The sequence below is a fragment of the Colletotrichum paranaense genome (assembly GCF_030867605.1).
Source record: "Colletotrichum paranaense strain IMI 384185 chromosome Unknown Scaffold_8.1, whole genome shotgun sequence".
NCBI lineage: Eukaryota > Fungi > Ascomycota > Sordariomycetes > Glomerellales > Glomerellaceae > Colletotrichum > Colletotrichum paranaense.
The window spans coordinates 1,868,252-1,885,332 of NW_026848966.1; the positions used below are offsets into that span (position 1 = coordinate 1,868,252).

Here is a 17,081-nt window from a genome sequence, read left to right on the forward strand (position 1 = left end):
TCATATCTGGGAAATTCGCCAGGGTAGCCGCTGCTAAGCGATCCATCGGAACCCAGCCGATTCATATCCCACTCCTTCCGAACGAGATCTCTAAATGTTTAAGCTATCGAAAAAAGCACCGGGCCGGCCCTTGCTGCCGTTTCGTGGAGCGCAATGCCACGAGGACCTTCCCACCTTGATTGCAATGCGGTTCCCTTGCCCATGTCGTCACTAGGCACCTACCTAAGCCATGCGTGCCATCAGAGTCCCGGGCTGGTCATCTCGGCTCCGGGGAGAGCCGCCACTGATCACCGGTGGAAAAAAGGTTGGCCCAGAAGAAGTGGAGTTTTAGCGTCTTTTTTTTTTTTTGGCAGCCGAGAAGCACACATACGCGAGAAATCGCCACTTCAACTAAGACGTCACTCGACTCGACTACGCGGAGAATTCCTATGTTGCAGCGTGGCCCCCGACTGTAATCCATCGTGCCATCAGAGCTCTTCTACGGAGTCGATGGGTATTTTTCAGCATCGGCCTGGTACATACGCCCCGTGGCCTGGTCAAGCTGACACGGTGATATCAACAACTGCGCAAGGAAAAGATCGCTCGACTATAACTGCCTGCCAGTAGTCAGAAAAGACGTCTGGATGATGGCACACTCGCTCATCGAGATTGCCTAGACTTTTCAAACGTAGAGCAGCCACATGGCGATCCGGAAATAGCAGGCAAATGCTATGGGTATTCATGATATCGCACTTGATTGGCATCGGCTATAAACATGACGGATGCATTACCTAGGCTCCAGAGACCTGGTTCGGAGGTAATTGAAACTGATGATGCCATAGGACGGTTGGGCGATGATCTTCGGGGACGATCCTTCTCCTTATTTTCTTTTCTTTTTCCGGACATACACATCTGGGGCCCAGGCCCATCATCGAACTTTCCGTCGTATCAGGCTGGATAATCAGATTACCTAGAATGCATGGGAGGCAGATGGCAGAGAGCAATCTCTTAGAAAAACCGCGAATAGCGAATGCGCATGCATTTATCGATTCGAAGAGGTGGAGAGGGGTATGTGAGGATTACCGCAATTCTAGCCGCTGCACCCCGGACGTGATAATAAACCAGTGTCTGAGCTTGGGATATGTTCTTTAGCTTGGAAATGTTCTATAGCTAATCTTACCAAGCTGGCGAGGCACCGTGAACGCATTCAATGTCGACAGAAAATTGAAGATTGAAGTCTACCAGACAATGTGCGGGTGAACGGAGGCTAGAATCTGAGCTAATGACGCGTAGGAGAGTCGGTCACGGTCGAGACTTCTTCTGCCAACCTGTTCGCATGCCAGGCACGGGCGAGTCCTTGCAGCGGCGTTAAGTCTAAGACCTGCAGACAGGGATAGGTAAGTAAGCACGCGATAGGTGAAAACATTCAGGCTCTCGAAAACGCTGTAGCGTGGCGAGCACGCAGTGACGTGCGTGGCATGGAGAACTTGAAGTCTGGAATGAAAGTCGTTGTCGTTGGGAAATGTGAGACAAGGATATTTCCTAGGTCGGCTTCGCAACCCCGATCCGGATGTCGATGAGATGTGGGACGGGAAGTCCGAGTCCGGTACCTCGCCCGGGTGTCACCGGGGATAGGCGGGCCTAGAATTTCGGCGCGGGAATGAGACCTCGTTCGACAAGCTGCGGCCCGGCAGAGTAATATCGGTCGGAAGAATTCGATGGTTAAGACTGCCCTACGGCATCTGCATCGACGGCATGGCATAGGTGTCATATTCTGTGAGCAAGCAGCGAGATACGATGCACAGAGCCGATTCGAGATCGGCTTCCTTCGCAAAGGCAATTCCTTCCTCAGATTCTAGGCCCCTCGTGTAGCATTTGGTGTTGAGTGTGGGTTTCCGATACCAGCCTTGCCGCTACTCATTTGCATCGCGAGGCATGCTGTAGCGCGCCCCTTGTCGCATTCAAAGTTCTGGAAGAAGAAACGACATCCACGTTGTCAAAAAGTGAAACCCGCGACTGCAGTGCAACAGCAGGTGTCCGCAGGTGACGGCGGGGCGCCGTTTGCTTAAGAGCCAAGCACTAAGCCAACGCACGTTTTGTGGTGGAGGAATCTCCGACACGATTGCTACATAGTTCAGGATCAAGGGCCTAGAATGGGAGCACAAATCGGTGCCGTCAGAAAAGCCGTAACCAAGCAGAGCGTGGCATTTCTACCACAGGGCCACCAACGCAGATACCCGGTCCGATCCATCAGTATGGCTCTCTGAGCATCGAGCCCGCAGATCGAGGGTTGGCGCGGACGGCCGTCATTGGCTAAGTAATCTGGGGGGTTTCGGCGCAGCACTGACTGCCAGGCTGAGGAAGCGCGGTTGGCTTGTCACTGTCCATCACAATTACTCTCCGTTTGCCAGAACGTGAACAAACTTGCAACTTCCTGGAGCTGTGATGCCGGGCGGCCAAGCTCTGAACGCAGATCGAGTTAAAGGGAGTCGTCGCCCTGGCCAGGGGTTCAAGTTCCGGCACCTAGTTGTGTATCAGCCCCGACCATTTCATTGGAAGTAATATGTGAACAAGGCAAGGCAATTTTAGCCTTTGGCGCACGCGGGAGCAGAGGCCGGTTACCGCCGCTTGAGAGCTATCGCGAAGTGCGGCTTTCTAGCAGATGAGTTTTGGAATCTCCCTCGGAAAATGGTTAACTTTCTTTTCCCTCTTATGACTCGACTTGACCACGGCCAGCGTTATGCAACCCGAATGGCGTATCTATACGCTCAATGATACAAGTAGCGGGTTGGGAACGATGTGCACCTTGACGAACAAGCGAAGAGTCTTGTCAGAACGCATGATACGCCAGCGAGTTTTAGCTCAGAAAATACTGGAGCTGGTACCCTGGTTCAGCTGGAGGTTGGTGTGATGTTGACGAATAACAGTCCATCTTCGAGGTCTTGAAGCTTGTCGAAACAGGGTGCCCAGCTGCATATTCATTCAGCTGAGCGACTCAAAGTAGGATTGAAAGTATCAACCAACAATCCGTCTCTTTTGATTTTGGCTCTCTGGAGGGAGGAAGGGAGGGGCGTAGGGTAGGCAAATACCAAAGCTTCCAAATAAGTTGTGCGCGAAATAAGTGCCGCGCAGACTGCAGTGTTGATACCGTGAGTTAAAGCGGAGACTGACTCGATAGCGTTCATGAAGGCGCTGAAGCTTGCGAAGAGTCGGGAGTCTGGAGCCTGGAGGCTCTGCTCTCGTACCGAGCTGTCATTCCCAATCCATCAATGGATCGGCCAAGTGGCTGTGGCGTGTAATGGGCGTGTGTTCGTAGTAGGGGGCGGCTGCGGCGATGGCGGACGGCACCAAAGCCAAAGACAGAGTCTGGGAACAAAGCGGGAACGTTTAGTGGTGTCCGATGATTCATCATATTCCCAGGTGGAAGCCGCAATCCGCACCGAGCTCCAAGATCATTGCGACCTGCATTGACAGACAGGGAGTGGATTGCAGATGGGTTTGCGCTCTGCCCGCGATGCTCGGTTGCTACAGCTTGACACACGACGATGGCATCGATCGGGTGGTTCTTCTTTTTGCTGATGGAGTCCGATGGATCAGGGAACATCGTGGTTGGGAATCTGCGTCGGCGAACACAGCGAGATGGTCAAGGGTGTTGAATTTGGTAAGCACTTTCGGCAGCCTTGACGGTGCATTCCCATGCAGTGCCATGCCAGGGGCGATGCAGCTGGGAGTTCTGGGACTCGGGAGTATTCGTATCCCATTGCTATCCAAGGCAAAGCAGAATTCGATGAATCAGAGATGTGACAAAGGCGAGCAGCAGGAATATCCGTAGGAACGCGAGGTAAGCAAGTGAGGTGTGAGGTGTGAGGTGACTGGGAGTGCTGGGAGTGCTGTGCTTGTCGGTGGCCTGAGGGTTGTGTGGTCCCCTGGTAGGGCAGCATATACGTACCGACACGGTACGGTACGTAGAGGTGGTCTCCACTAAAACTAGTCCCATGGATCCGTCCGGGTGGACTCGATCTCTGGAACCCCGGACTTTATCTCTGCATCAGAAGTACCTCTCGATCTCGGTGCACTGCTATCCATCTTTCCCATGTCCTCACCATCGCCATGCAATCCTGCGGCCCTTTCTCCTCGCTCCTTGCTATGTGCCGGCACCAGCGCATTCCCCGTGCCACGTCTCGGCCTTTTCAACCATGGAAATTGCCTCCCCTCCTTACGCAATATGTGTGAACTGTCAGATTCTAGGTATCTTATCACTTCTGTCTATGGTCGGGGAGTCGCGGAGTTGACCCCGGCAACCACCAAGGCCGTCCTCCTTGCCTCATTCAGAATCGGCCGACAGGCAAGAACACCCTTCCAGTTCGCAGACAAATGTACCAATTCCTGTCGAGGCTCTCCTGTCTCTTGGATATGCATGGCAAATCCAAATCTGGCGGCCACCCGAACAGACTGGGAAGGGGGGTGGCCGGGGGGGCCCAGACTCGGAGGGATCATGAAATTTCAGGGTCCAATGTGACTTAGTCTGTCTGCTCGCCAGTCGAGGAGGAGAACATTGAGAGGAGGCGTCATGACTACTCTAAGCCATCGGCGGTTTGTCCGTGCAAACTGATTGGACCTTTTACCATTCTCTTTTTCCGACGACGTCCATTCCATCCATGTCTTCTTTACGTACCTTACTGCGTACAACCTGTCGTCCTTCAGTCTGTTCGATATTACTTCATCTATCTCGCTGGATCAAATCTCGGGATAACAGTAACTATCCTACGGTCAAGTCTATCATCAACTTTCTTCCTTCTAGCACGCGGTGCCTATCTCACTGCATAGTACTCCACCCCTTTAGCGAGCTTGCGTCGTGAACCTTCCGGGTTCAGCTCAGTTGGGACGGTGGCTCGACCCTGCATTGTGTCCCAGTGTTCATCAAGAACTGCGTAAACGACTCTCTGCAGTGCTCCGGCCAGCTTGAACTCCCAAGTAAAACGCCCCGGGATTTTGTTGCTCAACTGGACAAAAAACTCTGCCCTTCTTACCCGAACCAGAGGCGGCTCCGTTCCTGTTCCTCCTTTGTTATTACAAAGAGACAGATCGTCCTTCCCCCTTCTCTCTTTCTGGCCACTCCATACTCTTACTTTACTTTCCCATTTCACTCCCGATCGTCTAACCTAAAAGTCGATGCTGTAGCTCTCTTGCAGCCTCATCATCCGACCACCCTACCATCGCATCGCGGCAGGACCCCTGGACTAGCGGCTGCTGCGTCATTCTCTCTTCGGCCCCGACCTAACCTCATCTTCCCTTCCACTCCCAGGCCCCCCCCCCCCTTCTCTCGAGAGACCCAGACTCCAAGGTTTCTCCTAGCTTGTTCCTTGCCCTAAGGGGAACCCTGTCTCCCGCTCCTCGCCTACCCTTCCCTTCCAGTCGACCTCCCCCTTCTACCTACTACCTCTTTGCAACTCGCTCGCAAATCATCTTTGCACTTTCTGTGGCGACTCCAAGACTAGTCTCTTTCCCAGCTGGTCGGGAGCTAAAGCAGATCTAACGGCTTCTCTTACGCCATGACTTTGGTTCAGACTCCTAACAACGCAAACTTGTCTTAACCCACTCCCTCCCTCTCAAGAACTTCCATCTGTGGCACTGTCTCCTGATCTCTATCTTGCCAACGAACCGTGGTCTCAACACGAACGAACACCCCATCAACTTACAAAAACAAAACCAGTGTCTATCTGACACTGCAACGAAAGAACTCGACTTTCCTATCCCGGCTTTTACTAGAAAGCAATACCCGACGAGCATCTATCTACGATGGCGGCGTCCAATATCCTCATTTACCTGCTCCGGCACGATCTTCGCATTGCGGATAATCCTATTCTTCACCATCTCGTAACCGCGTCTGACCACGGATTCACACATGTTCTCCCTGTCTACGTATTCCCAGCACACCAGATTGAGATTTCCGGCCTCTTACGCGAAGGAAGCAAGTCCCCTTACCCAGAAGCTCGCAGCGAGATTGGCAAGTTCTGGCGGTGTGGACCTCATCGAACAAAGTTCATTGCTCAGTCTGTTTGGAATGTCAAGGAATCCCTCGAAGGCGTAGGAAGTGGCCTGGCTTTACGCGCAGGCAGGTTCGGTGATGTCGTTGGCGACCTTCTTCAAGGATTCGCAGACAAACGCCAAAAGGTTGGAGCGGTCTGGATGGTCGAGGAAGAAGCTATCGAAGAGAAGAAGGATGAGAAGGCAGTGGCCAAAGCCTGCGAGAAGCACGGTGTTGAATTCAAAACCTGGCTGGACGAGAAATACTTTATTGACGAGTAAGTGTATCCCGCTTGACAAGAAATTACGATCCTAACGATTCTCTCTCCAACAGCCGCGACCTCGGCTTCAAAACCCCCAGCGACCTCGCAGACGTTTTCACAGCCTTCAGAAAGACCCAAGAGCCGCTCCGCGAGAAACCGAGACCCACGCTGGCTCGCCCTGCAAAGGGTTCCCTTCCACCTTTCCCTGAGCACTCCGCTATCCCTCCTCAGCAAGCACCGTTCCAGATCCCATCCACCTACGATGCCCTGGAGTCTGGTCTTCTTACGCCCTTGAAGTGTCCCTTCGATCAAGAGCCAAAGTTTCCAGAGAAGGCGACTTCAGTTCATCCGTTCAGCGGTGGCGAGGATGTCGGAATTGAGCGTTTGGATCACCTTGTCAAGTCAGGCGCCATGTCTAGCTACAAGGACACTCGTAACGGCCTGCTCGGAGTCGACTTCAGCACCAAACTTTCAGCTTACCTATCATTGGGATGCTTGACGGGACGCCAGATCCATGAGGCTCTGGTCAAGTTTGAAGACGGACAGGATGCCAAGTTCAAAGACACGCCCGGTTACGGGAAGGGGGAAAATGACGGAACCAAGGCTGTGCGATTCGAACTTCTTTGGCGTGACTACATGCGTCTTTGCACGAAGAAGTTTAGAGGACAGCTTTTCCGCGTCACTGGCTTCAAGGCCGACAAGACACCAAAGTGGAAGTCTGCGGACCCTAAGCACGTGGTTTCGGACGACAACCTCGGTGCTTCGCCAGACGAGATCCAAAAGACCCTGAACAGGTTCCTTGAGGGAAACACCGGCATGGGGTTGATTGATGCTTCGCAACGCGAGCTGTACCACACTGGCTACACATCCAACAGAGCTCGTCAAAACGTGGCTTCCTTCTTAACCAAGCATCTCGGTATCGACTGGCGTTACGGAGCCGAATGGTACGAGTATCTTCTTGTCGACTACGACGTTAGCTCGAACTGGTCCAACTGGCAGTATGTTGCTGGCGTCGGCAATGACCCTCGTGGTGACAACAGGATCTTCAATCCTGTTAAGCAAGCTTTCGACTATGACAAAGACGGAGAGTACGTCAAGGCTTGGGTTGTTGAAACTCGAAAGGTTGGAAAGCTGGAGAATGTGTTCCAACTCTGGACTACACCGGCAGATGAGCTCGAACGTCTCGGTTTGATTAAGAATGTCATGGTCACAGACCCCATTAAGAAGATTGATTTCTCGGTGGAAGGCAAACCAAAGACTGGCAGGAGGCAGTATAACAATCGCCGAAGGGGTCGAGGCAATTCCCATCAGAGTAACGGGTCCAACGGTGGGCCATCACGAGGACCTCCACCAGGTTCAGGAAGCTCCAACGGAGGCTATGGTCACTCGAATGGTGCTTCAGACCAAGGTTCGACAGGCCACTCTTCATCTAGGTCGCCACCCAATGGCCCCCAGGGATACCGTACCAACAGAGGAAACGGCGGGTTCCGTGGCGATTCCCGCGGTGGTTATCGTGGCGGACGGGGTGGTCGAGGTGGAGGGGATGGCAGCAGCGGCGGAAGTGGAGGAGGCTACCGAGGGGGTCGTGGATCGTTTGGAGGTAGCAGGGGAGGAGGCTTCAACACCTACCACATTGCCAACATGTACCCCTTGGCAAACAATCAGCCGCGGCCACAGTGGACAACAGCGGCGTCTTTACAACAGTCGTAGGTCCTCTGTAGGTGCAGGAGGCGGGTTCGCGGCAGAGATGGGGAGCGGTATTGGCAACTTGACCCTCATCGCTGCCGATCGCTGCCCATCATTGCCCGTCGCCGCTCACCATTGCCTAGAAACCGACACTGACCTCATATCCACCAACATACTAGTATCTCTGGCAGGTGTGTTACGGTCATGGAATATTAACTGATCACGTTGATACACGCTGGGTGTAGAGCATGAACAATGCAGAAATGGGTCATGCTATGGTATAGCGCGGTGCGGGGTGAAATACGTCTTGGTAGCGGTGTTTCCAGAGAACTTTATGGCATTCTTCAATGACGGATGAGATCAGAGTGTTGTAGTAGAGTGTGAAGCAACTTGATTGCGCAGTGGAAAGCCTTACCAACACTCGCAATGGCGGACCTCTACAGGTAGTGTATATTACGCACGCACGAATCGTGCATAGCGCTTTCTTATTTATGTATAAACTAGCATGTTGAACCACTACGTTCCAGTGCAATCTCGCGGGTTGGGTTTATCACCTAATTGACAAACACACTACGTGCACCACTACTTGTAAGGTGATTAAGGCTTGTTGGATTTCAAGATTCATACCTGGCCAAGTATTACTACGTTTGATCACAATACGGAAGTTGACGCGGCTTTGTCTAGTTGAGGTCAACTCGACTAATTCCCTGGAAGATCAGGGCTAAAAGTATTCGGCCATACATCAAGTACCTACGTGATGTCCTCAGCGAACGGGACACTCAGTAGGCGAATGAAAGCCTCGCGACGTTAATCTTTGTGAAAGTGTCAGGTGGTAGGTGATAGAGGACGTTGGAATGATCGGTCTGGTATGTTGAACTGATTTTGAGGTATCACGAGTTTTGTCTATTTTGCTTCTTTTCTTGAGTTCCACATCTATCGACACATATTACTTTTCAGTAACTTCCGGCTCCCCCCTTTGACTCGCCTCAGCTTGAAGGCCAGAGGCAACTGAGATGGCATGTATCCCTTTTGCAACGCCACTGAATGCACGTTGACATCCTTTTACCCCCTTTTCATATCCTCCTCCTCTTCAAACAGCAAACTCTACATTTGACAAAACCTTCCCTCCCCCCCAAGCTTAGAACCTCCCACCAAGAGGCTGCACCTCAATCCCCTTGGGCACCACAAAAAGCCCCTTGGCCTCAACGACAGTAGCACCATCCGGATCCTCCATCCGCCCAATAATCCACAACTTTCGATCCGTCTTATCCTCCTCGTCGGGCCTCTCCTTCTGCCACTCCGGCAGCGCCTTACCCACGCGAACGATATACAGCATCCCGGGCGTCACAGGCACCTTGAAGTCCATTGCCAGCTTGGCCGTGACGGCCGTGTTGGCCGTGAAATTGAGCGCCGCGAGCCGACCCATGGCCTCGTCCATGATGGTAGACAGCATCCCGCCGTGCACGACGGACGGCCACCCGGACGTCCCCTGTCCGAACATGATGGCGAGGATGAGTTCGCCCGTGTACTTGTGCCGAAACACAATGTTGACCAGACCCAGGCCATTGGGGTTATTCAGTGCCGGGCCAGCGCAGAGGTGGTGCGCCGTTCGCTCGGGGGAGAAGTCGCGGTAGGGTTCCCAGTTTTCCCAGTCTGAGGTCGGGAGCTGGGGGATCGGGTTCCCCGCGGCGCCGGGGTCGGTGTTGGGCGGCATGCGGGGGACGAGGGACTGGAGGATGGGGTAGTCTTCGATGGCTTGAAAGGTGGCGTGGGCGCGGAAGAGGGGGATCTGGTGCTCGTCTGCCTCGACGGGTGGGTAGAGGAAGGGGGCCGTGAAGCGGATGGTTGCGATTTGGTCGTCGGTGAGCTTGTAGCCTAGGGCGAAGAAGAAGAGGGCCCAGAGGGCACGGCGGAGGAGGATTGAGCGGCGGGAAGGGCCGGCGGCGGAGGGGACTGCTCCGACGGCAGGTGAGCCAGGAGGGCCGCCGGGAATGCCTCCTACTCCTCCCGGTAGTGTTGACGGTGGTGTCGTCGAGAGGAGGGCTGTGATTTGTGCCGGGGTGAGGTGGGATAGGTTCGAGAGGGCGGCGTTGGCGGCGGCTTGCTGTTGTTGGGTTTGGAGAGGGGATTGCGCGATGGGAGGCGGCGGCGGCGGGCGCTGGGCTTGGAGGCGGGAGGAGGGCGTGGATGTGAAGGGTCGGAGGAAGGGTCGCGGCGCGATGCGGTGCGCGGGGACGATGTCCCGGAGGAGACGGCGGGCGGGCGCTCTGGGTATCATTTTGAGAGGCTTATCTGTCGAAGTTCTACGAAAAGGCGCATGTGATTTGATGTAGTGGAAGTGAGCTCTTCGAGCGACCGGCTCAATTGGGTTGGAAAGGTGCTGGCTCTTGTCCCCCTGGATGGGTCGAGGTGGGTGAAGAGGGAAACTTGGCGATTTGAGCAGTTGTCGATGGAGGCTCTATTTTTGGTGGAGACCTAGCTATCTTCGTTTGGGTCCCTGGTTTCTCGGTAAGTCTTCACAGCGACTCGGTGAGCCAGCCGAATTTCGGTGAAGGAGCTTGGGCCAGACGTCCCCACTACAGGCCACGCACGGATCCTCGCTTACATAGCTCCCTGGAGGCTCGAGCAATCTGGATGGACCACGGAGCTTGACATGATGTCACTGCTACGACGCTTCCATCGGACGGATCGATCTCTGTGGGGAACACGAAACAATTGCATCTCATCGTGGACCTAGTATCGAAGAAAGCGGCGTGGAAACGCGCCTTTTGCATCCTGGGTCACGTCTATGTCATACTGCTACCACTCCTATGGACGCCATGCTGTCTATTCGTAATGCCTTTATCAACGCCATCAAAAGGGCCTGAGTGGGTAGAGGGAAAGAGGAGAAGGAGAGGAGAAACCAAACAAAAGGCCAAACAGATCTAAGACGCGAATGCAAACCCCCCAAAGTCCAGTTCTGGGTGCGGAATCAAATCTAAGCGGTCATGAGTGTGCTCCAAGCAACCCAGATGCGACGCGACTTGGGTACCGTAGCTCGCCCACTCCCGTCCGCTGCAGCGCCGCCGTTGCGCATGAGAACCCGGCCAATTTCCATATAGCTCTCCACGGCGACGACCATGGGGCCGCGCGCTTCCGAGGGAATCCACTTCATGGAGTCCCTCGCCTCCCCGTAGTGGTCAAAGGCCTTTGCGAGGATGCGACGGCGCACATTGCCGGCGCCTTCGCTGTTGGGGTTCGCGAGAACATCCTTGGGCGTCAGGCCCTCCTCCTTGAGCCAGGATGTGGGTAAATAGACGCGGCCAATCTTGGCATCTACTGCAATGTCGCGCGCAATGTTGACGAATTGCAGCGCAAGGCCCATCTGGCGCGCTGTGTTGCGGAGGTAGGCTTGCATGTAATCGGGCAGATTGTGCTGGCAGTGACGGAAGACCAGCTCGAGACACGCCTGTCCGACGGTGCTGGCAACGCGGGCAGCGTAGAGCTCGAGATCCTCGGGATCCGTGATCGGGAAGGTGTCTTTGCTGAAGGAGAGATCCATCTCGAACCCCTTGAGGAGCTCGGCGAGGGGTTCGCGGGGTATGAGCGATGAGGGGAGGAGGTCCAGAGCCGAGAGAGCTGATTCTGGAAAGTTTTCGGCAGCGTACTTTGCGGCGAGCGGTGCCGAAGTCGCGTCGGGGTCCTTGTAGAGCAGGCTTAGATGGCGGTCGAGTTTGGAGATCCAGGATGCGGCCTCGTCAGGGGTCTCGGCATCGTCGACAAGATCGTCGGCTAGACGGCAGTAGGAGTAGCTGCGGAGAGGAGCAGTCGGTCAGCGATATAGGATAAATTTAGGTTTGGGGCGCTGGAACTCCACTTACAGCAGCGTCAGGTCGATCCGTAGGCGGCCTGGGAAGACGGAGCTGGCGAGATGGAAGCTACGACTCTTTCTGGCCAGTCTGGTGACCGCCTGGCGGATGCCCAAGATGCGCTCCATGTCGTACTGAGATGAGGGGAAAACACGAGCTCGAAGCAATGACATGGATAGGGCGTCGGCTGGCTTGTCGAACTTGTCTGGGAATGCATCGCAGACCGCGACGGCCTTGTCAAAGGCTGCCACGCCAAAGACAATGAGCATGTTGGTGACAAGGAAGAAGGTCGCTTCTTCGATTTCGAGGCTGCCGAAAAGCTTTAGTTCAAGCTTTGTGCCACTCTCAATGGCCCAGGTGCCGCGGCCCAAGGCCATCTCATCGACGACCCATAGATAGATGGTGGGCAGTAGGATGGGTAGAGCGGTGCAAGCCAATGGCAGAGCCAAAATGAATTGCGCCGTGATAGTCCAGGTGAGAAGCGCAAAGGAGCACGCCCAAACCAAAATCAGGCCCAGGTAGGTGCCTTCACCCTCCTTGGCGATCAGCCATGCGCCCAAGACGACGCTGCTGAAGAGGGCTAGCTGGCCGAGAGGCTTCGCCGTTTTTATCCATTGCGGGAGCGTGGCGGGGGAGTTCAGGTACTGAGCATGAAGCACAGGCTTGTTGAGGATAATGTAGAGCTGAGCGGTGATGTAGGTTTGTATGACGAAGAAGAATAGCTCCTCGATTGGGATGTCATAGAGGGTCGGTCCCAACACTGCGTTTGGGGGATATGTCCAGATGCCGGTTCTGATCAGGTACGAATCCCAGGGAATCGTGGCGGTAAAAGCGATTGTGACGATGAAGAGAGTCCTCACGACATCGAGGCGCGTAAACAGAGGGTATGAGATGAAAGTGAGTAATCCCGCCAAAGGGATGGTGTACTTGACGTGCCTAGCAAGGGATGAGCAAAGTGTTGCTGAAGAAGAGCTCAATAGTAGGATCACTTACACCAGCGCATAGTCGTAACCCATCTTGAGAGGGCTGCAGTTTCTGGAAGCCGTGAAAGAATCACGAGAATGAGCAGATTCTCATAGGGTATCGAAAAAATAAGGACACGGGCTCGGCGACGGTGAGGGTTGATAAGAATTGAGGCTTGTCTTGGGGCGGCTCCTGCCAGCGGCGCTCGCCCTGTCTAGAGTCCGTCCGACTCCGAAGCAGGCCAGATTGCAAGCTGTTCCTGCGGCTAGGTTGCACAAAAGAAAGACGGCACCTTGGGGCGTGTGAGAGAAACGAAAGGTGAGGTGGGATTAGATCGGGCGGGTGTCAGCGCAATTATGACGGAGAGGTTAGCGTCAAATAAGTAGGTAGGTAAGCGTGGTAGGCAAGTAAGGTGAAGAGAAGGTGAGGTGAGACCCCACGTCGGCGTTGCAGCGTTACAACTTGCACCCGAACCTGCCCTGCTGTTTACTTTATCGCGTCCCTTTTTGTTGTTCTGTTGAAGACGGACTATTCACCGTTGCTGGCTGGACTTTGTATCCGTAACCCCAAGAGAATAACGGAAGCCGGTCGGCTAGTTCCCGGTGGGAGGAATGGTGAATTGTCCCGAGTGGAGTGGGATAGAAATCCGGGTTAGTCGTTGTCTTGCGGGCACGTTGCTCCGGCTGGTGTTTCCAGGCGCTGTTTTCTTGCTCGGGGCTCGGACTTTTCTGAAGTTCAGAGATTCCAGACGAAGGCAACGAAGATGCTAAGAGTGCGGCCGGACTGTGGTGCAATGTGGTGCAAGATGGACGTGGTGGCGCTTGCGAGGATCCTGTAGACTGAGCTTCTTTCCAGATCCGGTAAGACAATGCGCTGAACCAGGTGGGGGAGGAGCTAGGGATGGAGCTTGAATTGGGATGAGATTGTTGAGGATCCAACGTGCAGCTCCAACTCCCTTTGGCGTCTTGGTCTTAGTGTAAGCTACACAGTCTGACTCTAACAGTAATTAATTCGGAATGGAAGCTCCAACTTTCAAGGTAGCTGGTCCGGGCCGGCGTGGTTGGTTGGCCGAGTCCGAAGGGAATTTGGAAAGTCTATGACGACCATATGCGCGTCCCAACATGGGATTTTGCATACAACCAGCCCACTTTCAGGTTCTGATCGGACCAGGGGTTAATGGACGGATAGTAAGCGGGCGCGGATCTAGTGGTTTTTTAGCCAGGTGGGAGAGGAGACACTAAATGCTTTCCTGACAATACTGCCTGAGAGATGTATCCGTAGAGAGAGATGCGGCCATGTGTCAAACGTGCTGAGAATGGGTGAGTAAGACAAGGCGGGATGGATGCTAGGTGCCGTTTTGCCTTTCAGACGAGAACAATTTCACAGAGCCTGTTGGAGGCTGAATTTTGGAACACATGAATTGTTTGGGGGCCGGACAGATGAATGAAATCCAAGGTGATTCATCACCAACGTCTAATTGATGAAAAATACCCACTTCGACTTATACACTTCACGGCAAATGGCAAGTTGGAAGACTAAAATGCTACAAATGTCCGAGTCCGCGAGCTTGGCTCTATACTCTGCTCCATCTAAAGCAGTAGCCGATGAAGCGGGATAACAACGATCGCGATCTGCGAATACGATATCAAATGTCTCAACAACCGTTTTGTTTGGTTGTACCTGTAGCTAAAGCACCGTATCAGCCTGTCACCCTGTTTATGCATGAGCTCTCTCATGCGGCACGCCCCTTGCTTTCGCACGCCTTATGCTATCCCAAGCCAGTGGCAGCTCACCTCAGCAAGGAACACAAAGATTGGGGTGAAGTTTGTGCGCCATCCCGCCCGTCCTGTCTCTTCAACGTTCGTAAGCCAGGAGCTTCCTCCGAAGTCGAGGTGTCATCACTCTCTCAATTCTCAACCCCGAACCGGCCGGTGCGGAGCTCATCCTCGTGCGATTTCATTCCCACCCCCTGCACCTGCCGCTCCGTTGCTTTTGTGGATCCCATGGCATGCGAGGGACAATTGGCAGCCGCCGTCTCTCTTCACATGCTTACTGGAATGGTAGGATAATTAGTCTAGTATGAATGTTAATCAACTCCCCTTGCGTCAATCTTCCATTTGCTGTTCACGCTCTCTCATTGTCTTGTGAGCTGGTGATAATCTCCTGGGGGCACTTGATAATCCCAGCTATACAACCTCACGACAATCTCACAAGCATTACTTATCGCCTTACATCCAGTGCAGCCATCTATCTCATCTCACATATCTAGTAGAGAACCCATCACATAATATAGCAATGCCTCAACTCGGGGAAAAGCCCAAGAAGGCAATCATCGTCGGCGCAGGCGCCGGCGGCGTAGCCCTCGCCGCCCGCCTCGCAAAGGCAGGCTTCTCCGTCACCGTCCTCGAAAAGAACTCCTTCACCGGCGGCCGCTGCTCCCTCATGCACCACGAAGGCCACCGCTTCGACCAAGGTCCGTCCCTCTTCCTCCTCCCCCAGCTTTTCCACGAGACCTTCCGGGACCTGGACACCACCATGGCCGACGCCGGCGTCGACCTGCTGCGCTGCGAGACGAACTACAACATTTGGTTCCACGACGGCGAGCTTTTCAAGCACTCGTCCGACCTCGCCGCCATGAAGACGCAGATCGAGCGCTGGGAGGGCAAAGACGGCTTCGAGCGGTATCTCAAGTGGCTCCGCGAGGCCCACACGCACTACGAGATCTCTGTCAAGGACGTGCTGCACCGGAATTTCGGCAAGTTTCTGGATCTCGCGAGGCCCGGGTTTGTCAGGCACGTCGTGAACCTGCACCCGCTGGAGAGCATCTGGAGCCGCGCGAGCAGGTATTTCTGGACCGAGAGGCTGCGGAGGGTGTTTACCTTCGCCGTCATGTACATGGGCATGTCGCCCTTCGACGCGCCCGCGACGTACTCTCTGCTCCAGTACACCGAGTTCGCCGAGGGCATCTGGTACCCCCGCGGCGGCTTCCACCAGGTCGTGGCGGCGCTGGTGCGCATCGGCGAGCGGCTGGGCGTCGACTACCGCCTCAACACGCCCGTATCCCGCGTCCTGACAGACGGCCAGAAGGCGACGGGCGTGGAGCTCGAGTCCGGCGAGTCCCTTACGGCAGACGTCGTCATCATCAACGCCGACCTCGTCTACGCCTACGGCAACCTCCTCCCCAAGACCCCGACCATCACCGACTACACAAAGTCTCTCCGCAAGAGGGAGGCCAGCTGCAGCTCCATATCATTTTACTGGTGCATGGACCGCAAGATCCCCGAGCTGTCCGTCCACAACATCTTCCTCGCCGAGGAGTACCAGGAGTCCTTTGACGCCATCTTCAAGCGCCACTCCCTCCCCACCCAGCCCAGCTTCTACGTCAACGTGCCTAGCAGGATCGACCCTTCCGCGGCGCCCGAGGGAAAGGACACTGTCATCGTCCTCGTGCCCGTCGGCCATCTCCAGGAGTCAAAGGGCGACGGGCCGGGGCTGACGTCCGACCCGAAGCACTGGGACGACATCGTCGCTCGCGCCCGCGCCGCCGTCGTGGAGATTGTGAGCGCAAGGACGGGCTGCGCGCCCCTGACTGATTCCATTACACATGAGATTGTCAACACGCCCTTGACGTGGGAAGAGAAGTTCAACCTCGACAAGGGTGCTATCTTGGGTTTGACGCATGGCATCTTCAACGTTCTTGCTTTCCGCCCCCGTACGCGCGCAGAGGGTTTGGAAAACGCATACTTCGTCGGCGCAAGCACTCACCCTGGTACCGGCGTGCCTATTGTCATGGCTGGCGCCAAGATCACGGCTGAGCAGATTCTCGATGATCGGGGATTGGAAGTACCCTGGGCCCGGGGCTTCGACGGTATTTTGAAGCCCCAGAGCCTGTCACCAGGGAACAAGAAGCTGGATAACGTACGGTATGGATTCCACTTCGGATCCGAAGAAGTTGCTGTCTTGTCTGTCGGACTGGTTTTGGCGTTGATTTACTTTATCTTCTGGCCTACCGTACAACCGTGGGTTTGCTAAGTTTGTCATGTAAGCTATGAAAGGAATGATTTATACTCAGGAGCATGTTTTTGGTCAAAATAGACACCTCACTTCAAAAACTCAATGGTATATTTCTAGTCTGGTAGAGGCACGCTCGCTCGAGTAATGCCCCTCAATGACGTTTATTCGCAAGTCCAGTCGCATGGGTGGCACTTCGAAACCATCCAGTCGTTGTAGCTGATGAGAAGATCCTTGATTCCCTGGGCTAAAGTCGGCGGAATATGGCCAATGCGTGTCTCAAGGCTCATGGGAGCCTTGAGAT

At 54.6% G+C, this 17,081-nt stretch overlaps 5 protein-coding genes across 5 annotated transcripts; 2 read left to right on the forward strand and 3 right to left on the reverse strand.

Annotated features, from left to right (window-relative positions):
• Window positions 1-3,160: 3,160 nt before the first annotated feature.
• On the reverse strand, window positions 3,161-3,583 carry CPAR01_10459 (uncharacterized protein; the record flags this gene model as incomplete). The annotated part of the gene is made up of 1 exon (XM_060494720.1): window positions 3,161-3,583. One exon carries the CDS (start codon window positions 3,581-3,583, stop codon window positions 3,161-3,163), a length of 423 nt encoding a protein of 140 aa, XP_060346902.1.
• Window positions 3,584-5,778: 2,195 nt separating this feature from the next.
• CPAR01_10460 (DASH family cryptochrome) lies at window positions 5,779-7,979 on the forward strand (the record flags this gene model as incomplete). The annotated part of the gene is made up of 2 exons (XM_060494721.1): window positions 5,779-6,284; window positions 6,341-7,979. 2 exons carry the CDS (start codon window positions 5,779-5,781, stop codon window positions 7,977-7,979), a joined length of 2,145 nt encoding a protein of 714 aa, XP_060346903.1.
• Window positions 7,980-9,093: 1,114 nt separating this feature from the next.
• On the reverse strand, window positions 9,094-10,233 carry CPAR01_10461 (thioesterase; the record flags this gene model as incomplete). The annotated part of the gene is made up of 1 exon (XM_060494722.1): window positions 9,094-10,233. The coding sequence occupies one exon, from the start codon at window positions 10,231-10,233 to the stop codon at window positions 9,094-9,096; it is 1,140 nt and encodes a 379-aa protein (XP_060346904.1).
• Window positions 10,234-10,932: 699 nt separating this feature from the next.
• Window positions 10,933-12,819, reverse strand: CPAR01_10462 (squalene/phytoene synthase; the record flags this gene model as incomplete). The annotated part of the gene is made up of 3 exons (XM_060494723.1): window positions 10,933-11,746; window positions 11,816-12,739; window positions 12,797-12,819. The coding sequence occupies 3 exons, from the start codon at window positions 12,817-12,819 to the stop codon at window positions 10,933-10,935; spliced, it is 1,761 nt and encodes a 586-aa protein (XP_060346905.1).
• Window positions 12,820-15,061: 2,242 nt separating this feature from the next.
• On the forward strand, window positions 15,062-16,798 carry CPAR01_10463 (phytoene desaturase; the record flags this gene model as incomplete). Its single annotated transcript, XM_060494724.1, has 1 exon — window positions 15,062-16,798. One exon carries the CDS (start codon window positions 15,062-15,064, stop codon window positions 16,796-16,798), a length of 1,737 nt encoding a protein of 578 aa, XP_060346906.1.
• Window positions 16,799-17,081: the final 283 nt, after the last annotated feature.